The 20,510-nt window shown below is 33.6% G+C and overlaps 2 protein-coding genes across 6 annotated transcripts; one reads left to right on the forward strand and one right to left on the reverse strand.

The window, feature by feature from the left end:
* On the forward strand, nt 4,462-11,862 carry LOC107638315 (calcium permeable stress-gated cation channel 1). Of its 5 annotated transcripts, none has more exons than XM_016341529.2 (12): nt 4,462-4,591; nt 5,509-5,856; nt 5,957-6,106; nt 6,482-6,617; nt 7,154-7,255; nt 8,110-8,226; nt 8,320-8,400; nt 8,934-9,274; nt 9,369-9,614; nt 10,071-10,395; nt 10,557-10,790; nt 11,190-11,862. In XM_016341529.2, the coding sequence occupies exons 2-12, from the start codon at nt 5,543-5,545 to the stop codon at nt 11,466-11,468; spliced, it is 2,325 nt and encodes a 774-aa protein (XP_016197015.1). In that variant the 5' UTR covers nt 4,462-4,591; nt 5,509-5,542; the 3' UTR covers nt 11,469-11,862. The 5 variants fall into 5 exon arrangements, with proteins under 5 accessions (XP_016197015.1, XP_020976022.1, XP_016197016.1 ...); XM_021120363.1 differs by having other exon boundaries at nt 4,505-4,591; nt 5,513-5,856; XM_016341530.2 differs by having other exon boundaries at nt 4,578-4,711.
* LOC107638314 (serine/threonine-protein kinase WNK8) lies at nt 16,185-19,332 on the reverse strand (the record flags this gene model as incomplete). Its single annotated transcript, XM_016341528.2, is given in 7 exon segments — nt 16,185-16,348; nt 16,441-16,825; nt 16,912-17,069; nt 17,435-17,655; nt 17,750-17,977; nt 18,633-18,670; nt 18,778-19,332. Coding segments are annotated over 7 exon segments (1,248 nt in total), but the record flags the coding sequence as incomplete, so codon positions are not given.

The raw sequence follows: 20,510 nt of genomic DNA on the forward strand, positions 1-20,510 counted from the left end.
CATATTTTAATATAATAAATTAATTTAAAAATATGTATAAAAGTAATAATAACAAATTACAAATAAAATGGAGAAAAGAAATTGAAAGTGTATGTTGTTATTGTTAGCACTATAGGTTTAATAGAGAACGCAAATTTGAAGAAGGTAGAAATAGGAAGGAACGAAAATTTGCTGAATAAATGATCATTTGTATCCATAAAAGATGAAAACACTGATATATGTACCCATAAACTAAATTTGTACCTATGCAAGATGTTTTCCATGTGACAAAAGTACCCTACGTAGCACTCCAACATTCCAAAGATAAGATACTTTTGTCACACGGAAAACATCTTGTATGGTACAAATTTAGTTTCGTGAGTACATATGTCAGCATTTTTATCTTTCATGGGTACAAATGGTCATTTATTCAAAATTTGCTCCTCTCTGTCCGCGTCTGAATTGCAATGTCGTCATTAACTTTCTGGGCTTATCACTACTCTGTTCTTACTCCATTCGTCTCGAACTCGCAAGCATCTGTTCCATCACTCTCTCTGTTTCAGGGTTCTCTATTTCAAGGCTCTGTTCTCTGGGTGCTGCATCCATGCCGCATTCTATTATCCAATGTCAGTAGCTTTCTTAGCCTCTCGGCCTTGCACTGCCATCGTACCGAACCTCTATTGCACCAAATTTCCGTCGCACCCGTTCTTGACTTTTTTTCATGTGTTGTTCGTGTGGCTCCCTTCCGAACTCTAATATGCGTTTCTCATTCATAGAAAGCACAATTGCTTGCTTAGAAGGATCGCTGTTTTTTTATTCTAATTTCTATGTTCTATTTTCTTTCATTCACTTCCATGGCTAATTCTAAATAAGACATAGCGATTAGTTTCTATTTCGATTTACTTGTTCTATTTTTTATTTTCTGTTCTTCTTTTGTGGCTTTAGTGTGCTTCTCAAATTAATTACATTGGCTTAACTCTGAAACTTCCTTTACCATTTGACAATTATTGAGAATGAGGTTGAGGCTTTACTTGATTTGTACAAAAACCTAAGTAGTGCAGTTATTTATATATAATCCTTGTTTTATAAACCTAAATATTTCAACAGCTTCTATACCTAAACGCATCTGATTGTCCATATAAAAGTTCAGTTAACTTTCTTATCAATTTTTTTTTTATGAAACTTTGAATGGTATTTGAAATATGAATTTTAACACTAAAATCAATTTACCAAGTGTCATAATATATTTTAACAAAATTAAATTTAAAACATACTGAAAGAATAAGATCATAAATGTTAGTATCTTTCTTCTCAAGTCAAGCCTTAAACTTTGGACACTCTTTTTTTATGTGTCTTTTTTTTTTTTGCAAAAAAAATATCGTACACTTTCTTTCTTCATAAGATGGGATGTAATACCCTTTCTTTTCTTCTTATGAGCTTACTTCTTACCGCCCTCATTTTTTGTTAAGAGGGCACTTTCACCAAGTTTTTAAACTAGTCTTCTTTCTTCTTGCACACATATCACCAGTAATTCATTAATGGACCATTTTTTTTGTGTGTTATAAGAAATCTTAAATCGTTCGTATTGAATAGGAAGGGAATTTAAAATAAGATGCATCAGAAAATGAGTTAGAGATCTCAATCTCTAAAGCTTTCAATTATGCTACTATGTCTCTCAATTTCATAATGTGTTCACGCATATCCCTTACACCAATAAACTTCATAGATGACAATTATGCAATTAGGGTACTTGCAAGTGCCTTATTAAAAGACTCAATCTATACATCAATAGTCTTCATGTGATCCTTGACATTTTTGCAATTAGGAATCGAATCACAGATATTAATTGAAATACGAGAATTAATAAACATTATATTTAAACGGTTGGATTTCTTCCACTGTTCGTATAATACTATCTTGGCCCGAGTACTGGCATCAGTGGGTGTCGAATATTTCTATTTACAAAGTTTATAGTCAAGGTCTACACACCTTAAGTGAAAGAGAATCTTATCTTTTCATTTCTTATAGTTTTACACATGTATCTAATTACATAATTTATATTAACAAAATAGTCCAGCTACACATCCAAGTGTTTTTGGTAATCAAATCCAACCAAGTTGGCCCAAACTCAACAAAAACCACTTTTATCACACCAGCATGTATCACACGTGTGTTTTAATAACGCAACTTCTTCGTTCTTCGTCTTCTCCTTCTATTTCTCCATTTCTTTCTCCTCCTCCTCCTCCTTCTTTCAAATTCGTGCACGTAGGTTCTTCTTCTCTTTCGTTATCGTAATGACCAACAACACTAATATTTTGCTAACCAAAACTAACATTTTGACTTAAATTTGAATTTATATAATGGACAATTTCGGTTCATTTAGTATTATACAGTGGTTTTGCTTTGATAATATTTTCAGTTCGTTCTAGACGCAGGTGTTTCTGAATTCGAATTTATATAATGGACAAATGTTTGGTTCATTTGGTATTATACAATGGTTTCACTATGATAATATTTTCGGTTCATTCTAGACGTAGGTATTTCTGAATTCGAATTTATATAATGGACAAATGTTCGATTCATTTGGTATTATACAGTGGTTTCGCTTTAATAATATTTTCGATTCATTTGCAGTTTAGGTGTATTGTTGATGAATAATTTGTCCGAGTGGTTGGAATGGCTTTCAAGAAAAATTGAATTGAATGGAATGAAATCTAATACAATTGAATAAAGTGATAATAAATAATTTTATTTTTTTGTTAAAAAAAGACTCAATTATTAACAAAAACACATCGAATTCATTTCTAGATCCAAATGATTCTCAATTAAACTAAAAAATAAACCGAAATTATTTAAGGAATAAAAAATTTGGTCAACACTTATCACCAGCATCAAGTGAACCTCAGTTAACACACAAATGAACCAAAATAAATTTTTTTTGAAAGTAGAGCTTAACACATGAAGTGGAGCATAGTCAAAACTGAAAAATAAAGACCGAACCAAAATAAATTAAGAAATGAACTTAAATTATTTAATAATGGCAGCAAAGAAAATCAGAACTAATACAGATGTTTGCAAAATGTTTGTATTATTGGTGATGACGATAACGAAAAAAGAGGAAAAGAAGAAGAAGGAGGAGGAGAAGAAGAAGAACCTGCGCGAATTTGGAAGAAGAAAAAGAAGAAAGACAAAGAGGTGGATAAGGAGAAGGAGAAGGAAATGGAGAAAGAAACAGAGAAGGAGAAGGAGCCCGTGATTTGAAAAGTTATTATAACAACTTGATTAGACTTGGTTAAGTATTTTGCTTTAATATAGAGCTTTATTCTTAGCAAAAATAATTACTTTTTATATTGATTACGTGAATAGTTAGTCATTCAAAAAAATAGATATAATTAAATAATTATATAAAATATTTTACACTATCAATACATCAACATTAAATTATACGTTTCTATGTGTGTGTGTTTGTGTAAAACACAAAAAATAATCAATATTTTTGGTATTCATACATCTATTCGACTATTCCCATTAACATTTAGCCTCGAAACCATGGTTTATTCAAAATAAATATTTATTGGTGAAAATTCAAGTGCAGTCGACTTCACGTGAAGTTGATATCTGAGAACCGTTAGATAATTTGACTGATTTGACTAAATTTTCATCTAACAATTCTCGAGCATAAACTTCACGTGAAGTCGACTACACCTGAGTCATTTACATATCTACAGGCTTACAAGTTTTCTTATCCAAACTGCCAACCGTTCGTTCTTTGATTAAAAAATAAAAAAGAATAAAAAAAAAAGTGCGAGCGTCCTGCGCAGCCAACGCATTATCCACACGGATACGCGGTACGGGTTTACTTGCTCTACGTCTCGCCACCTCATCTTTTAATATTTTTCTATTTATTTATTTAATTAATTAATTCCACCGAATTCACCGTCGCATTACATCTGGTTTAAATGTTTTAATTTAATACTTACATTCTTTTGATATGTGGCTCCATGGTACTTGCCTTGTCTGATACCTCCAGATATTTTATTTAATTTTAGAAGGGGTTTGAATCTTTGAACAATATATAATATTGTAATTGAAATTTTGATTTTAAAATATNTTCGTGAAGTTAATAATTAAAAGTTAATAGATAAAAATTTAATTAAATTAGTCAAATTATTTAACAGTTCTTAACTATTAACTGTACGTAAAATTAATTGCAGATGAATTTTTACTAAAATTAAAATATCTTACTAAAATTTTTTGTTAACTTAAAAGTATCCAACAGACGACAAGGATAATGTTAGAGAGACAAAAAAAAATAGTCAAAATTTATCTTATTTAACATTTATTAATTATCACAATAATTAATAAATATTAAATAAAATAAATTATGACTGTTTTTTATTGATTTTCTTTACTTGCCAACGTTACCGATCCGACAGCAACGCTAGCCTATCATATCAAAAACTCAATCTAAATTGACTTTATTTCCCAAAATAAAAAAAGACTATATCATGACTTTGAATAATTGAGAAAGGTCTACACACAAAAAACACCAACACCACTCGCTCACTCATTCTCTGTGCTCTTCAACTAACTGTAATCGCATTAGCACAAGGTAAGAACCAACAGCCGCAACTGCCTCTTCCAGAAACCACGAGGACCTTCTTCTTCTTCTCTCAATTAAATCTCTAGTTCTAGCCTCGTCATTTTTTGAACTCAGTAGTGGCGTGTGTGAGTAAGTTTCGCTGCAAAACAAATAAAAAATAATAATAATAAAAATAATTGTTGCTTTGTTTGGTTTTAAAGCCATCCGAACTCAAATCACATCCTTTCATTGTTCTCTGCATCTTAATTTCTCTGCTCTTCTCGGAACTGGCCGTTGTGTTTGTACTCCTTCATTCTTATTATTTTCTGGAATCTTCGAATTGAAACTCTTCGAATTGGTTTTTTCTTTTTTTGTAAATTTGTTAGTACTAGTACTATGAAATGCTTGAGTACGATTGAAACTCTATGTTTATTATTCGAGTGGAATGTTTGTGACCTAGATGGATTGAATTGATGAAGTTTCTTTGTTTTGCTTTTGGTATTATAATTGAATCCAGTCGTAATTGTTTGTTATGAATTGGTGCAAACTCTCAATCTATGTTGCAGTCCAAAAAGTTATGTCTGAAGGTTTTAGAATTATAAATTTGACCCTCAGAATTTGAGAAAAAGGCGACAGAATAGTTCTTCTGCACAAATTCTGTTCATGTACATATGAAGGAGGACTAATATGCCATTCTTTTTGATGAATTTTTCATTTTTAAATGCTTGCTCTTAAAGGTATTGTCAATGTGAAAAACTTTTATTCAAGTTTTACTTGATGTCATGGCGATGAATGCTTAAGTTTCGAAATTTTAACATTGTATATAATCTTATTGGATAGTGGAAGTCAGGACCTTCTGCTAGTTTACCATGAATTTGGACTAGATTTGTGTTTTGTATGAATCTAACCCTTCTTATCAAATATTCATTTTCTTACTTTCATCTCAGGAAGGCATGCATTCGTTCTGCTAAAAGAAATAAAATGACTACACTTGGAGATATTGGGGTTGCAGCTGCCATAAACATTGGCAGTGCATTTCTTTTCTTTTTGGCTTTTGCTATTTTGAGGCTTCAACCTTTCAATGACCGTGTATACTTCCCAAAATGGTATCTGAAGGGTTTGAGAACAGACCCTGTACATGGAGGGGTATTTGTGCGCAAGTTTGTCAACCTTGATTGGAGAGCATATCTTGGATTTTTGAATTGGATGCCAGAAGCACTTAGAATGCCAGAACCTGAGCTTATTGACCATGCTGGATTGGACTCCGTTGTTTACTTGCGAATATACCTGTTAGGGTAATGCACAATTCTGTATTTCTGTGAATATATATACTACTTCAGCAAAGCATATTATATTTATGATATTTTCTGTTTTTATGTTTTTTTTTTTTTTCAGGCTTAAGATATTTGTTCCCATAGCATTCCTGGCTTGGATTGTTCTGGTTCCTGTCAATTGGACAAGTACTGGTCTAGAAGGAGCTAAGAACATAACTTCCAGTGACATTGATAAACTCTCTGTTTCAAATGTCCACAGTCGATCCGAAAGGTTTCGTATCAACCATTCAGTATTATTACATTTCTGCTAGTCCTTCTTGATGTTGTTAAGTAAATTGTATTAAACCATCCCTGAGGTTTAATATTCAACTAGTGCAACCTTATGTTCAATGCATACCTCAATTTCTTTGAATCTCTTATGTGGAGATATCAAAATTACCCTTTCTTCCATCGTAATCCCTATATTTAATCCTGAGGTAGCATCACTTAGTCCTCGAATCTCCATTCAAATTATTGCTAATTCTGTTTTTTGTGCACAATCTTAATTGTTGAAGTTGCGGAGTAACTTTGTGCATACCTAAATTATAATCATTCCTGATATGATGCCATGTTTGGTGCTCTATTAAAATGTTGTACATTGACTCAGGTTTTGGGGACACATAGTAATGGCTTATGCGTTTACCTTTTGGGTCTGCTATATATTGCTAAAGGAATATGAGAAAGTTGCATCAATGAGGCTGGAATTCCTCGCAACAGAGAAACGTCGTCCTGATCAATTCACAGTAAATAAATTTTACTTTAATTTATGTATATTTTCTGAGCAATTGTTTTATGTGTTACTACTTGATCATCTTTGGATATGAAGCAATGGAATTCTGATTTTAGATTCCATGTGTTCTAGGTGGTACTATAATTGTTAGATCTCAACCCAAGAGACCAGATTTGGTTTTGCTGCATTTGGTGGTCTTAGGTTTTTTTTTGGTTTTGATTACTGGTGCAAGTTAATTATTTTCATCTATAATGTCAGTAGCTTAATGTTCAATTAATAAGCAAAGTCAATGGTGATCCTTTTCTCTTTTTTGGCCTTTATTGATGGGAAAGGAATACAAGAAAGAAGTAATTAAAAGGAGTAGAGAGCAATAAAAATAAATTGCTTAAAATACAACATGACAGGTACAAAACAAGGTTTTAATGAAACAGATTTCTGCAGCTCTTAGGCATGTTGATACTTAAAGTTCAAGAAATTACAGCTGTAGTCTAAATTGTCATACACGATCTTTCATGTGTATTTTGCTTACATAAAATATATTATTGTCAGGTTCTTGTTAGAAATATTCCACCAGATCCTGATGAATCTGTAAGTGAGCTTGTCGAGCACTTTTTTATGGTGAATCATCCGGGTCACTATCTTACACACCAGGTTGGTTTTCCAGGGTACTTCAAGAATGATAATTTTTATTGTTGTTTTAAATATGCTGTTAGCCCTTTGGCTACCGTTTCAATCTTCATGTTTTTACCAGTACCACTACTTATCGTCAACAATAACTTCCTATTTAGTGATGAGGTAACGAATAGAATTCCTCATCAACATTGCAATGTGTGTGTATCTTTAACTGCCACATTATCACTCAAAATAGTAAGTTAAGATCGTGTACCAAATGTGGAGCTGTTAAAAAAAATAATAATAAGGGACCAAATTTGAGTTTTCAAGGGATCAAAGCTAAAGGTTGCTATAATTTTTGGGACCAAAAGAATTTGATGATATTTGTTCATTTATCTCGTTCTTTTTTATAGATGTGCATTAGGCGGGTTTCTTTTGGTTGGAATTCAACCTTTACTACAATCAATGTCTGGACTTCCAACTGCCATAAGATGGCCTCTTACAGTGTTTGACAATTTGAATTGAATTGAATTTTCTTTTTTAAATTAACTGTGACTACATTATTAGGGAGCATCTCAGATACACCCATAAAATTCAAGGGTACAGATACTCTTTTTATTTGTGGTTCAGGATTTGCCATATGTCTAATAAACTCAAGTTACTAATATTTTAAGATATCTTAAACTTCTGAATTGATCTTAACCCGTGATTATAAAAGTGGTACCAAACTACCAATACCTTCATAAATAAGGGTACCCAAGTGTTGTTCTATCGGTGGATCAGATTTCTTATGGGATAGAAAAATCAGTTAAATGTTTAATTACATGACATCATTTCACTCAATTTATGATAGAAATGATATGAATGTGGCAATTTGTCTGTTATGTATTCAGGTTATATATGATGCAAACACACTTGCAAAGTTGGTCAAGAAGAAGAAGAAACTGCAGAACTGGCTTGTCTACTATCGAAATAAACTTGAAAGAACTTCTAAAAGACCTGAAATGAAGGTATTTGGTTGTAAATTGATATGCTCTAAACTTTGGATCAAAACTCTCTTGGGAATTTCTTATATTTAGCTTTCTCTTCTATCATTGTACCAGACTGGTTTCCTTGGTCTTTGGGGGAAGAAAGTGGATGCCATTGATTATCATACCACTGAAATTGACAAGTTGTCAGAAGAAGTATGTGTTTCTCTTTCTACTTTGTTTTACTTTTGTCGAAATTTAGTAACGTCAATAGTTTGTTGATATACAAATTCTTCATGCTTATAAAATGAGAATCTGATTTTAGTTTTTCCTAGTTCGTATAATAAGCTACAGCATATTCTGTACTAGTATAATGACAACATAAATTATTGTATGTTTTCCTTGTAATATATACATCTGCTTCATTCTGCTTTTAAGCTGTTTTGGTTGTAGCTTTTATTTGTGCAGCTTTTCTCTCTTTTGTATAGTTTGGTACCTTTCTGATTGTTAACTTGAATTTGCGCAAATTAACTCTGAAAGAATTGAACTAAGGACCTTGTGCAACTCAATTTCACTTGAACTTGTTAGAGGTATAACCATTCATGTTACCCCTTCTTATTAGGTATCATGACAAAACCGATATATAAAGAAATTATGGTCATTTCTAAATGTGATTTTATTGGTTAGTTTTTCTTTCTCAAAGTATTGAGTTTGTGGTTAGTGTAATTTTAGTTGATCACTCCTTGCAGATAGCTTCAGAGAGGAAAAAAGTCACAGATGATCCAAAGTCTGTCATGCCTGCGGCATTTGTTTCATTTAAAACACGATGGGGTGCCGCTGTATGTGCTCAAACTCAACAAACTAGAAACCCAACACTCTGGTTGACTGAATGGGCTCCAGAGCCACGAGATGTATATTGGCGAAACCTGCCAATTCCATACTTTTCCCTCTCTGTCAGGAGGTTAATCATGGCTGTTGCTTTCTTCTTCCTCACTTTCTTTTTCATGATCCCAATAGCATTTGTTCAAACACTTGCAAGTATTGAGGGAATCGAAAGGACCGCACCATGGTTGAATCCACTTGTTACTGTGTGAGTCTAATCTCATATTTGGACCTCTGAAAACATGATCTCTCACATCACTATTCTATGGAATTTACTTATACAAACTTACATTTTTGTGCAGCCCTTTCATTAAGTCATTCATTCAAGGTTTTCTACCTGGGATCGTGTTGAAGCTTTTCTTAATCTTTCTTCCCACAATACTGATGATCATGTCCAAATTTGAAGGCTTTGGATCTATATCATCTCTTGAAAGGAGATCAGCTTCTAGATATTATCTGTTCAATTTTGTGAATATATTTCTTGGGAACGTACTCACTGGATCCGCATTTCAACAGCTGAACTCTTTCGTTCACCAACCAGCCAATCAGTAAGACATTCATAATAAAAGTTTTTCTTTGCAAGTTAATTTTTATATTGCAAGTAAGATAAACATGTCTTTGGTCAATATATTAGATTACTTCTCATTATATGAAATAGGCGTTTCTTGCTTCTGTAAACACACCTGCTATTTGAGAATCGTTGTTTTGTGTTGTTTTGTTCACCATGAAATAATCTGTTAGAAATCAGGATATAACCATGTCATATCAAAGAGTCTCAAATATAAATAGATGCTAATATTCCTCTCATGTAAGATACATCACATAAGAGTAATATACTCTCCCTCATCAGCTAAGTTACTGTTTACTCTATTATTTCATGATTACTCGTGGATTTTAATAGTCTTGGTCAATAATTTCCCTTACCTAATTGTTAAAGCTCGTATACTTATATTGCATTAGCATATGTCGGTAACATTAAACACTTGCTGCATTTTTTCTGGCAGATATCCTATAACAATTGGCACTGCGATTCCTTTAAAAGCAACTTTCTTTATAACTTATATCATGGTTGATGGATGGGCTAGTATAGCTGCAGAGGTTTTGATGTTGAAGCCACTTATTTTTTATCACCTGAAGAACTTCTTCTTGGTTAAAACCGAGAAGGACAGGGAAGAGGCCATGGATCCTGGAAGTATCGGTTTCAACACGGGAGAGCCCCGAATACAATTGTACTTTCTGTTGGGGCTAGTATATGCTGCAGTTACACCTGCTGTACTTCCCTTCATAATCATTTTCTTTGGACTTGCCTATGTAGTTTTCCGTCATCAGGTATCGAATCGTTGATAACCGAAGTTTTATAGATCTGTTCATGATTTCTGTGATATTAATAGTTAATTAAGACTGCAAACAAATTAACATGAAATTTTATATTGTAATATATACACTATCTTTCTGATATATTAAGACAAAGATATCTCTTCCAATTGTAGATCATCAATGTTTATAATCAGGAGTATGAGAGTGGTGCACAATTCTGGCCTGATGTCCATGGCCGTATTGTGATCGCATTGACGGTGTCACAGATAGTTCTGATGGGACTCCTCACAACAAAAAAGGCTGCTTCGTCGACGCCTTTTCTCATTGTGCTTCCAATACTGACCATATGGTTTTATCGGTACTGCAAAGGCCGATTCGAACCTGCATTTGTTAAGTTTCCATTACAGGTAATGTTTATTTGTTCCTTTTACTTGTTAGTATTTGTTTCCAGTGTATCACTGATGGTGAAGTCATTGTTTCTATTATTGACTGATCATTTATTAGAACTCCATAAAATCATTGGGGCGTAATTGTTTTTAATATGTTGTGATCAATGTCTAAGCAATGATATAATGTAAAACAATTTTATATTGTCAACTAATAAAATTTGAGGAAAACTATATATCATGATAGATGGTTATATATCACCATAGATCAAACTTAATGACATCCAAACAAGTACTTAATGTAACTACAGAACTGATTCGAACTCATCAAATATTCTAGTTAGTGAATTGAGATCTACAAGTTTGCCATTTGATGAAATGCTGATTTTCCTTCTTGTGTGTGCAATAATTTTTCAATAGGAAGCAATGATGAAAGATACATTAGAAAAAGCAACAGAACCTCACCTGAACCTGAAAGGCTATCTACATAATGCTTACATACACCCAGTTTTTAAGGACAGCATGGACGACGAGGATGACGATGACGATACGTTTAGCAACAACTGGGACACTGAGAGTATGACAGTGCGCACAAAGCGGCACTCACAAAGGCACACGCCGTTGCCGAGTAGAATCAGCGGCACATCGTCTCCGCCTCAATCTCCGTTTGCCGGTGATGGCCTCCAAAATGAACCCTGAATCAGTGAATGGTCCAAGGAATCAGAAATGTCATCATCAATTGTACATTAGGCGTTTTGTTGAGTAAGATGGTAATCTCTTGTAGAAAAAGTAGGTCGAAATGTAATGTATTTCTAGTTTGGTGAAAATTCAGATAACTTCACATGAAGTTGATAACTGAGAGTTGTTAAATAATTTGATTGATTTAACTAAATTTTCATTTAACGGCTCTCAATTATCAACTTCACGTGAAGTTGACTGCACTTGAGTTTCCACTTTCAGGTTTTGTCGCGTAAATAACAAATTTGCTTGCTTTATAGAACAAAAAAGCACCGCAATTGTAGAAGTTGGAAAAACCTATATAGTATCCAAACTTCAGAATTTCTTGTCATTAAGTTGTTTAGCACTTTCTTAATACCTTTGTATTCTTTAGCGAATGTTAAATAATAATTAATAAAATTATTAATTATATTTGTACTTATTAATCATAGAAAGTACTGCAAAATTATCACAGTCTCTACTATCTGAATAAGTATTTGCAAAATATTCATTCTTCCAACCTTATCAAACTAAGAATTAAGAACGACTCGTATCACAACTGATCTAAAAATTTAGATCTTATTACCTCAAATACTCTTCAGAGGTATGAAGAATGTATAAAAATGAAGGAAATAAAAGATGTATAGAAATGAGAGAAATAAAGAACTTAAGAAAAATAATTAAAAGCAAATGAGCAGCAATTCGGTAAATTTGGTACAGAGATCATCCAACTAAAAAAAATATAAAGATCTAATNAATAGTATTGACTTTTTTGGGTAAAAAAAAATTCAATAGTCAATACCAAAAATAAACATACAGAATATCTTCTTTGTATTTGTCCTTTTAATTATTAATGAGGTAATGACCAAATTAGTACCCGAAAGATTCAAACGCTGATATTTTGGTACCTGACTTTTGTTATTGACAAAATAGTCTCTAAAAAATTTTAAAATTTAACAAGCGTGTCTCCGAACTCGCCGGAACAAATCTCCGGCAAACACAATGCTGACATGGCCACCGTATTTTGGTGACATGGCAAACCACCGCCCAAACCCTAAGCTCTCCCTCCCCAACGCAGACTCCCCCTCCATCTCCCTCCCCATCGCAACCCTCCCCCCCTCCCCCTCCATCCCCATCCCCATCGCAGCCTCCCAACACACTCTTCCCTTCCCTTTCTCTCCCCATTGCAGCCCCCTTTCCTTTTCCTCTTCATCGCTGCTCCCTTTCCTCTCCCTCCCATCGCAGATCATATAAAGGCACAGATAGAAGCATGCACAACAGAACATAATATCACAATTCAAATTACAATCTACCAATACTATTTGTGTTTCTTTCCAAATGTATTACACTATTCCATCAATTACATTTAAAAAAAGAAGAAAAAGAAAAAATCCACCTACAAACCCCCAAATTTCTTACCAAGATGATCATGTAAAGCACTCTTATCAATCCCTTGGTGATGGTAACTCTTGCAAACAGTAAAAATACGTTCTGCACTAACAATCCCACCAAATTCACAATGACCAACACACCCACAATAACCGTGAAAAACTGCATAAACGAGTTCTGTGTATCAATTGCTATAATAAGCAAAACCAAGAAAATCATGAAGACAAAGTTACAGATGAACATCAAAAGCGTGACCCAGAGGTAAGTGATGAACAAACGCTTGAAGATTTTGGGGATTGCAGAGATGGTAGAGGAAAAGGAGACAGCTTTGTTAGTGTAGAGGAAAGTGACGGTAAAGATGGCGGCGACGGTGGAGAGGAGAGAGAAGGCGAAGAAGAAGAAAAGGTAACAGATTTATGAGATATTCAGGAATTGTAGCTTCTTCAGATTCTCGTTCTATTCTTCTCTGATCTAAGAGAGAGAATCGAAAATTTTGGTTTGTAGTTGCTTTGAAAGGATGGAATTTTGAGATATTAGATTGTTGTTCTTTTTTATTGCAGAAATGAGATGAGATGAGATGAGATGTATGAGAGGGAGGGAGAGGGAAGGGGGCTGCGATGGAGAGGGAAAGGGAAAGGGAAAGGGGGCTACGATGAGGGAGGGGGAGAGATTAGGGTTTGGAATAATATTTTTAATTATAAATTCCAACTCAAAATAAATTTCTCTTGTCAGCAAAAACCGGTGAACACCTAGGCATCTTACTCGCCGGAGCCATGGTCCGGTAAGCACCAGGACATGCTTGACAAATTTTTAAAACATTCAGGTACTATTTTGTCAATAACAATAGTTAGATACTAAAATGTCAGCGTTTGAATCTTTCGGCAACTAATTTGGTCATTACCTCATTATTAATTTTTTCAACTATAAGATTTGACAATAAATTTTTTTTTGAAGAGAAAAATGATACGTACTTTAAATATTTGTGATATGAAAGTATTATTATTTAGTTTAATTTTCAAAGACACCTGACCTAAATGGATATTAATTTTTATAAGGCTTTTCAGCGGAGTTTTTTTTATTGGTTGTTTGATTACGTGCTTTAATAACACGAGGAGTTTGAGTATTATTTAGTAGTTATTAATTTATATTTTTAAATATTAAAATATTTATTTTAATTTTATATATTTTAATTTTATTTATTTAGTTATTAGATTGAATTTTATTTTAATGGATTTAGATTTTTTTTATTTTAAACTAATAGAGATTATAAATACCTCTTAAACTATTATAGGCATCATAGAGTGATTACAGGTGTGAAAATTTTTCTTTTTAGTTTCGTGATGAAACTATAGTGTGGACAAATGAGGTTGAATGAGTTTCTCTCCTATTGCATTAGGGAATTGGGTAGAAGATTGAGTGATTCCTTCGATTCAATTCTCAAACTATGGTATGGATGAGTTAGGTTGAGTGAGTCCTTTTTTGCCGCATTAAGAAATTTGATAAAAAGTAAAAGAGGTAGATACCAAATCGGTACTCGAAAAATTCTGACGCCGATAAAATGGTACTTGACTTTTGTTTTTGACAAAATAGTCCTTAAATGATTTTAAAATTTGACAAGCGTGTTCTTAAGCTCGCTGGACCATATTTTAGACGAAAAGAATGTTGAGGTAACCATCGAAAAATTTAAGGTAGAATTTTTAATTAATTATCCAGTCCAAGCTGAAAAATCCAAAATCCTCCTTATAAACCCTAATCTCCTTCCCTTTCCCCTCCGAACCTCAATCCCCCTTCCCCAACGCACTCCTTCACACTCTCAATGTATTCTTCCCAAAACAACAGTGGAACTCAACCTTCTCAGTCTTACAGAGCCGCTGTCGCCAATACCGCACGGTTGCCATCTCGTCACCGAGTCTTCTGCGTCCGCTAGTTCCTTTGTCGTCTCCTCAGTGTCATCTCGTCGGTCTGTGCTTCGCAGTGGCTCGCTTTCCTCTTTGTGGTCAAGCATAAGAACAGATGCACATAGCAGCAACATCTCACTCATTGGCCTCGTCTCTGTCACCTTTGTTTGCTGCTCACCACCAGTCACCGCTCGTATCTGCTCGCTTCTCGCTGCCAGCAAAGTGACAATTAGATCCTCGATTATTTCAATCTTGGATTAATTAACCCTAGAAGAAAAAAAAATATCAAGTAGGTCTTACACGATGGTAAATAACAGACATATATATCCTTCTGTCAATGGATAGTACAAAACGAAACAAAATTATCCATGTATTTCATTATCTACGGTAGTGTGTGTCCCATTGCTGTCGCATGAACATAGAAACAATATAATTTTAGACAGCAATGTATTTATTATTTTTTAAATTTTCATATAACATTTATTAATTGTTCTCTATTTATTAAAAATCCTACCAAAACAGGTAAAATTTCGCTCCAAAAGTTATTATCTACATAACCACCTTTCATAAATAGACACATTAAAGTTGTTAACCATATATATAAGCACCACCATTAAATTTTACGTGATGAATTGATGGAAGAACATTACGTATCCACTGTTTGCTATCGTAAAAGACTAAATTGGTACTTTTTTTTATCAGAGACTAATTAGTTCGAAGTCGAAATCTTCAGGACCTAACTATCACTATACTTTTAAAAAATACAGGGTAAAAAAGAACTCGGGGAAAAAATCATCTTAGTGCATCATATAACTGATATTTTCTTCCTTGTAATCCACCTCCGTTTGGCGTTTTCTATGGCGTCCTCCCTCATCTTCACGAGCTCACGAAAACATTGGTGATACTGCGTTTCAATTGCATCAAGCTCCAGCTGTAGCTCGTTTGAATTATCTATGCCGGCTAGAGTAACAGAACATATGCTTGACACGTCAAAGTTTTCGAATGCACTGCATTGTGAATTGATAACGCCTGCTGATTTCTCTGATTGGTCAACTTCATTCTTTTGTTCATTATCATCTTGAGCACAGAACCCGGCATCTGAATTGGTATTGAAGCCATTGGAACATTTGCAGCATCCGTCCATACTAAAGCTATCATGCTCTTCACTCTTCGAATATAAAGCAAATGTAGTTCCATACTCTGATGAAATCTCTGACATAACAGATTCTTGTATATAATGATTTTCTCCATCATGATGTAAGCGAACAGAATCATCTTGGATTGCTTTTGTATCAAAAACACTTGATAGTGATGGCCACTGGCAACTTGATGTTCCACAGCTCCGAAGTTCTTCCAAAGGCTTGTACAAGTGATCTTTTTCAGATGACAAGTTGAGAGAGGAATGAGAGGAAGGTTTCCAGTTGGGCATGAGCTTCAGAATCATGTTTTGTATTAGCTCAGCAATCACAGTTACATCCTCCTTCGCAAGTTCCAGGTGCTCAACCATCTCCACAGCAATTGAGTTGGCCGTGTCAGAATGGGTATAAAACGGAAAATGGATATTCCTTGCTCGACCTACAAAAACACATAGTATAGGGCATGAATTCAGGGTTATGGTGATTTTCTTCATGATTAGATTAGCACAAGAAGTTCTCAATATCAGTTACCGCATGCATCCGCAATTCGCAGGGTAAGTGAAATTGTACTGTTGGCAGTTTTCTCCCCTCTTAACCGGAATTCGTTTTTCTGAGTCACCTGCAGAAGATCGAACACTGAAACTAAGGAAGTTTCTTCAATACTACTCACAGAGGAACCATGTGAAGTATGCCTGGAGCTTGAGTCTGTCTCCATAGGACAAGGCTCAGATATTGGCGGATTAGTCAGCTGCAGTAGTGTATCATGATTGATCTCCTTCGGGCTTTCAGCAACAAGGAATGGGTCTTTCAACAGTTCAGACGCCGGCAGTCGCATAGCTGCTGGAACTAGACACTTCTCAATAAATTCTCTCAATTTCAAATCATGTACTTTAGCCAGAGCGGCAGGCTTTATACCCTGAAAGTAATCAATGTGAGATAAATTTATAGAAAGATAAATCATTAGATACATATGTAACATTAAAACCATAAATGCAGACTTACAGAAGTAACTTTCTTATATATCTGTGCCGGATTTCTACATTCACTATATGGGTATTCACAGGTGACCATTTCCAACACACACATGCCAAAAGAATATATGTCAATAAGTTCATTATATTGTTCTTCATAAAGTTCCGGTGCCATAAATTCCGGCGTGCCTGCACAAAGTTAACAACTTGAGCCCGGTTTGGTAAAATTTTTTGGACAGGCTTTTGTGTTTGGTAAATTAAAAAGATCGTGTACTTGAGGTTTTAGATTTCAACAGCTAAAGGTGTTTTAGAAAAAAGTCTAATATAACCTTATATAATAATGAATATCTAGATCTATTCTTACTCTTTATCATATTTATGTCTATTAAATTGATTTTAAATGTTAAATTTTTGTAACTTGTAATTTTTGAAAGTAATTTTTATTTTGAAAAGTTAAAGTTTTACTTTTACCAAACCTGGTCTTTAGTCATCATCATGTTGATAGCTAATTCCGATTTAATCCAAGCAACCCCAACAAGGACAAACATTATTACCTATAACACTCTGAGCAAGAGGCTGCTGCATCACAACTGCCAATCCAAGATCTCCAATCTTAACACGTCCTGTATTACCGTTGACGAAGATGTTATCACATTTCAGATCCCTATGAATTATCGGCGGATTATGGCCATGCAGATAGCATAATCCTCGAAGAATCTGCCTCAACCAATTCTTCATGGCTTTCATATCAATGTTCTTGTGTTTCTTTCTGTATCTAAACATCAAGAAAGAGCATATCTTAAACAATTACGAAATCGAGTGCCGAAAAAAAGGATAACTGTAGATCAATAGGATCACTTAAAACTCACTGCCTCAAACTGCCAGAGGTAAACAACTCGGTGATGATGTTGATAGTCCGGGACTTTTCATTGACCCAAGAATTGTAGAATTTGATGATATTCTCGTGTTTCAATGACTTGAGGAAATGAACCTCAGAGTACAATCTTTCCAATTGTTGCGGTGATTGCAAAACATCCTCCACGTTGACTTGGTTCCACGCCACTTCTATTCCATCTACTTCATCAAACGCCTTATATCTACACAACAAGGCAAAACCAATATAACGGACAAATTCATCAAAAACATAAAATTTAAACTAAAATTAAAAAAAAAAAAAAAAAAAAAAGTAAAGTATCGTTTTTGTCCCCAACGTTTGTGGGTAAGTCTTATTTGTATCCCTAACGTTTAAATCGTCCTATTTGTATTTTTAACGTTTATAAAAGTGATTTAATGTTATTCTACTATCAATTATACTAACAAATCAAATTATATTTTTCAATTATTCTCACTTGGATGTATTCATTCTCAATTAGGTCTCACTTGGATGTGTTCGATTTTAATATTATACCCACTATTTGTGTTTAGATTCAATTATGTCCCTGAATTATGTAAATGTTATAGGAATTAGTTTCAACTTTTGATGAGCTATTTTTCAGAGTAGATCATCGATTCTATCCCAGACATTTGTATTCTAACTTTAAAAAAAATTTTAAAACTCAAACTAAAGCGCTTATGATATGTAACGACAGGTACAATTAAATCACTTTTACAAACGTTAGAGATACAAATAGGACGATTTAAACGTTAGGAACACAAATAGGATTTACCCCAAATGTTAGGGACAAAAACGATACTTTACTCCAAAAAAACAATTATTAGCATAACGAGAGAAAGTGAGAGGGGAATTCATACACAGTCTTGAACGCTCCTTTCCCCAACAATTCATCATACTGAAAGTGATTTAAACCAGTAAAAATGACAGATTGAATACAATATACCAAGAAATTAAGTCCAATAGAGCAAACAGAAAAAGACAGAAAACAATGAAGAAACGTACCCGTACATATCGCGCAGTTGGATCTTTCTCCACAACGCCAGCCTCGGAATCCATTTTGGAAAAGGAAAACGAAAAATAAAAACAGCAACAATTGATTTTCTGCTTTTTACGATTACTAATTTTCCGGTGCGGCGAACCCTAGGGCTAAAATTAAAGGGTCACAAGGCACAGAATTGGGATGAGAGGGAAGAAATCCGTTCAGAGAAAGCCTCGGAAGCGATGGAGTAGGAATCGAACTCCGATCGGAAGTGGAATGGGTAACGGAGGAGGGAGATGGCGATGGCATTTGGGAACGGGGATTGGGATCGAAATTGCATGGCAGAATGGCAGGAACTGGGGTTGTGATGAGTGGAGAGCGGCATGGTGGTGATCATACTGAACCGGAATTGAGCCATGGATGGACCTTCTGCATCTTCAGAACAAACCGCTGCAAACTCACACACGATAGTGGCAAACGCTATCTGGTTATTTTGACTTCAAACTGCGACCTGGTTTCCCGAAGACTGAAGCTGACTTCAATAACACTCTATGCTTATTTTTACTTTTAAACTTAAAAAGTTTCCAGCAAGGTTCTGTAAAGGGGTGACGATGCGGGGTATGGTCGGTTTTTGTCCTATTCAATTTTGTCTTATAGTAAAAATTTGTAGTTTACTATCCGCAAAAAACAAATAATACTGGGAGTAAAAATTTTTAACTCGTATTTGTGGGTATCTGATCCACTCTTATTCACTCTTATAAAAATTAAATAATATTTTAATTTTTATATATTTATATATAAATTAAAGCACAAATTTAAAATTTATAGATAAATTAAAATATAAACATAAAAAAAATTAAAAATTAAAATAGATAATAATTAATAAATTAATTGGTACTATGTAAAAAATTAATATAAATGAAGATTAAATAATATATTATTTTTATTCTCTAAAAGTGACTACAATCAACTTCGGTCACACATCAAAATTTCAATTATGTCTTATTTAAACTTTTTGCGATGAGGAAAAATTACACGACTACTTGTATTAAAAGCAGATTCAGAAACAACAGTAGATACCGGAATAACATATATATCCTTAACTATTTTTGCAAGACTTTAAATTTCATCTGATTGTTCTTCCACAATTTCAAAATATTAAAGTTATGATCATTTGGAGGATGAATTTTCTCCTCAAAATAATGATCAAATTCAACATTCACGTATGAATCCCTTATCATTTTTTTTCTTTTAAGATACACCGTATAATCATCACCCCCAAATAGATTTATATTTCTACTTTAATCAACTTCTTTTGTACCAATACCAACACCTTCATGTGACATATTAGAACTCATTTTTTTGAGTGTATTTATTAGCCAACTCATTATACAACTGATAAATTTTATCAATTTCTTTAAAACATTCTGTTGGATCTAAATATATTTTCTCAAATTAAAACTCAACTCCAATTATCTTGTACTTATTAAGGTCTAAAACAGCAACAATACCCATAATATTATGAATTTTATTTCAATATTTTTTAAATTTTTTTTTCATGTTAGATGTCATATTAGCAATTAACTGATTAGTAATAATTTTTCATTCACCCAATAACTTTTATTTTATAAATTAGAGTAAAATAAAGATTAGTAGTCAAAAATTTAAATTTTAGAAATCCAGAAATTTAAAAAATTTTCATTCATCCAAGTGATCAAATCATTGTTTATGTTAGACCAATTGAAAAAAGAATAAG

The sequence above is a fragment of the Arachis ipaensis genome, chromosome B04 (genome assembly GCF_000816755.2).
Source record: "Arachis ipaensis cultivar K30076 chromosome B04, Araip1.1, whole genome shotgun sequence".
Taxonomy (NCBI): domain Eukaryota; kingdom Viridiplantae; phylum Streptophyta; class Magnoliopsida; order Fabales; family Fabaceae; genus Arachis; species Arachis ipaensis.

Bases quoted from the DNA above. Each gene is read 5' to 3' on its own strand.
- LOC107638315 (XM_016341529.2), top strand. From the start codon at position 5,543: ATGACTACACTTGGAGATATTGGGGTTGCAGCTGCCATAAACATTGGC. The intron at 9,275-9,368 runs GTGAGTCTAATC...ATTTTTGTGCAG, and splicing joins TTGAATCCACTTGTTACTGT to CCCTTTCATTAAGTCATTCA. The intron at 10,396-10,556 runs GTATCGAATCGT...TTCCAATTGTAG, and splicing joins ATGTAGTTTTCCGTCATCAG to ATCATCAATGTTTATAATCA.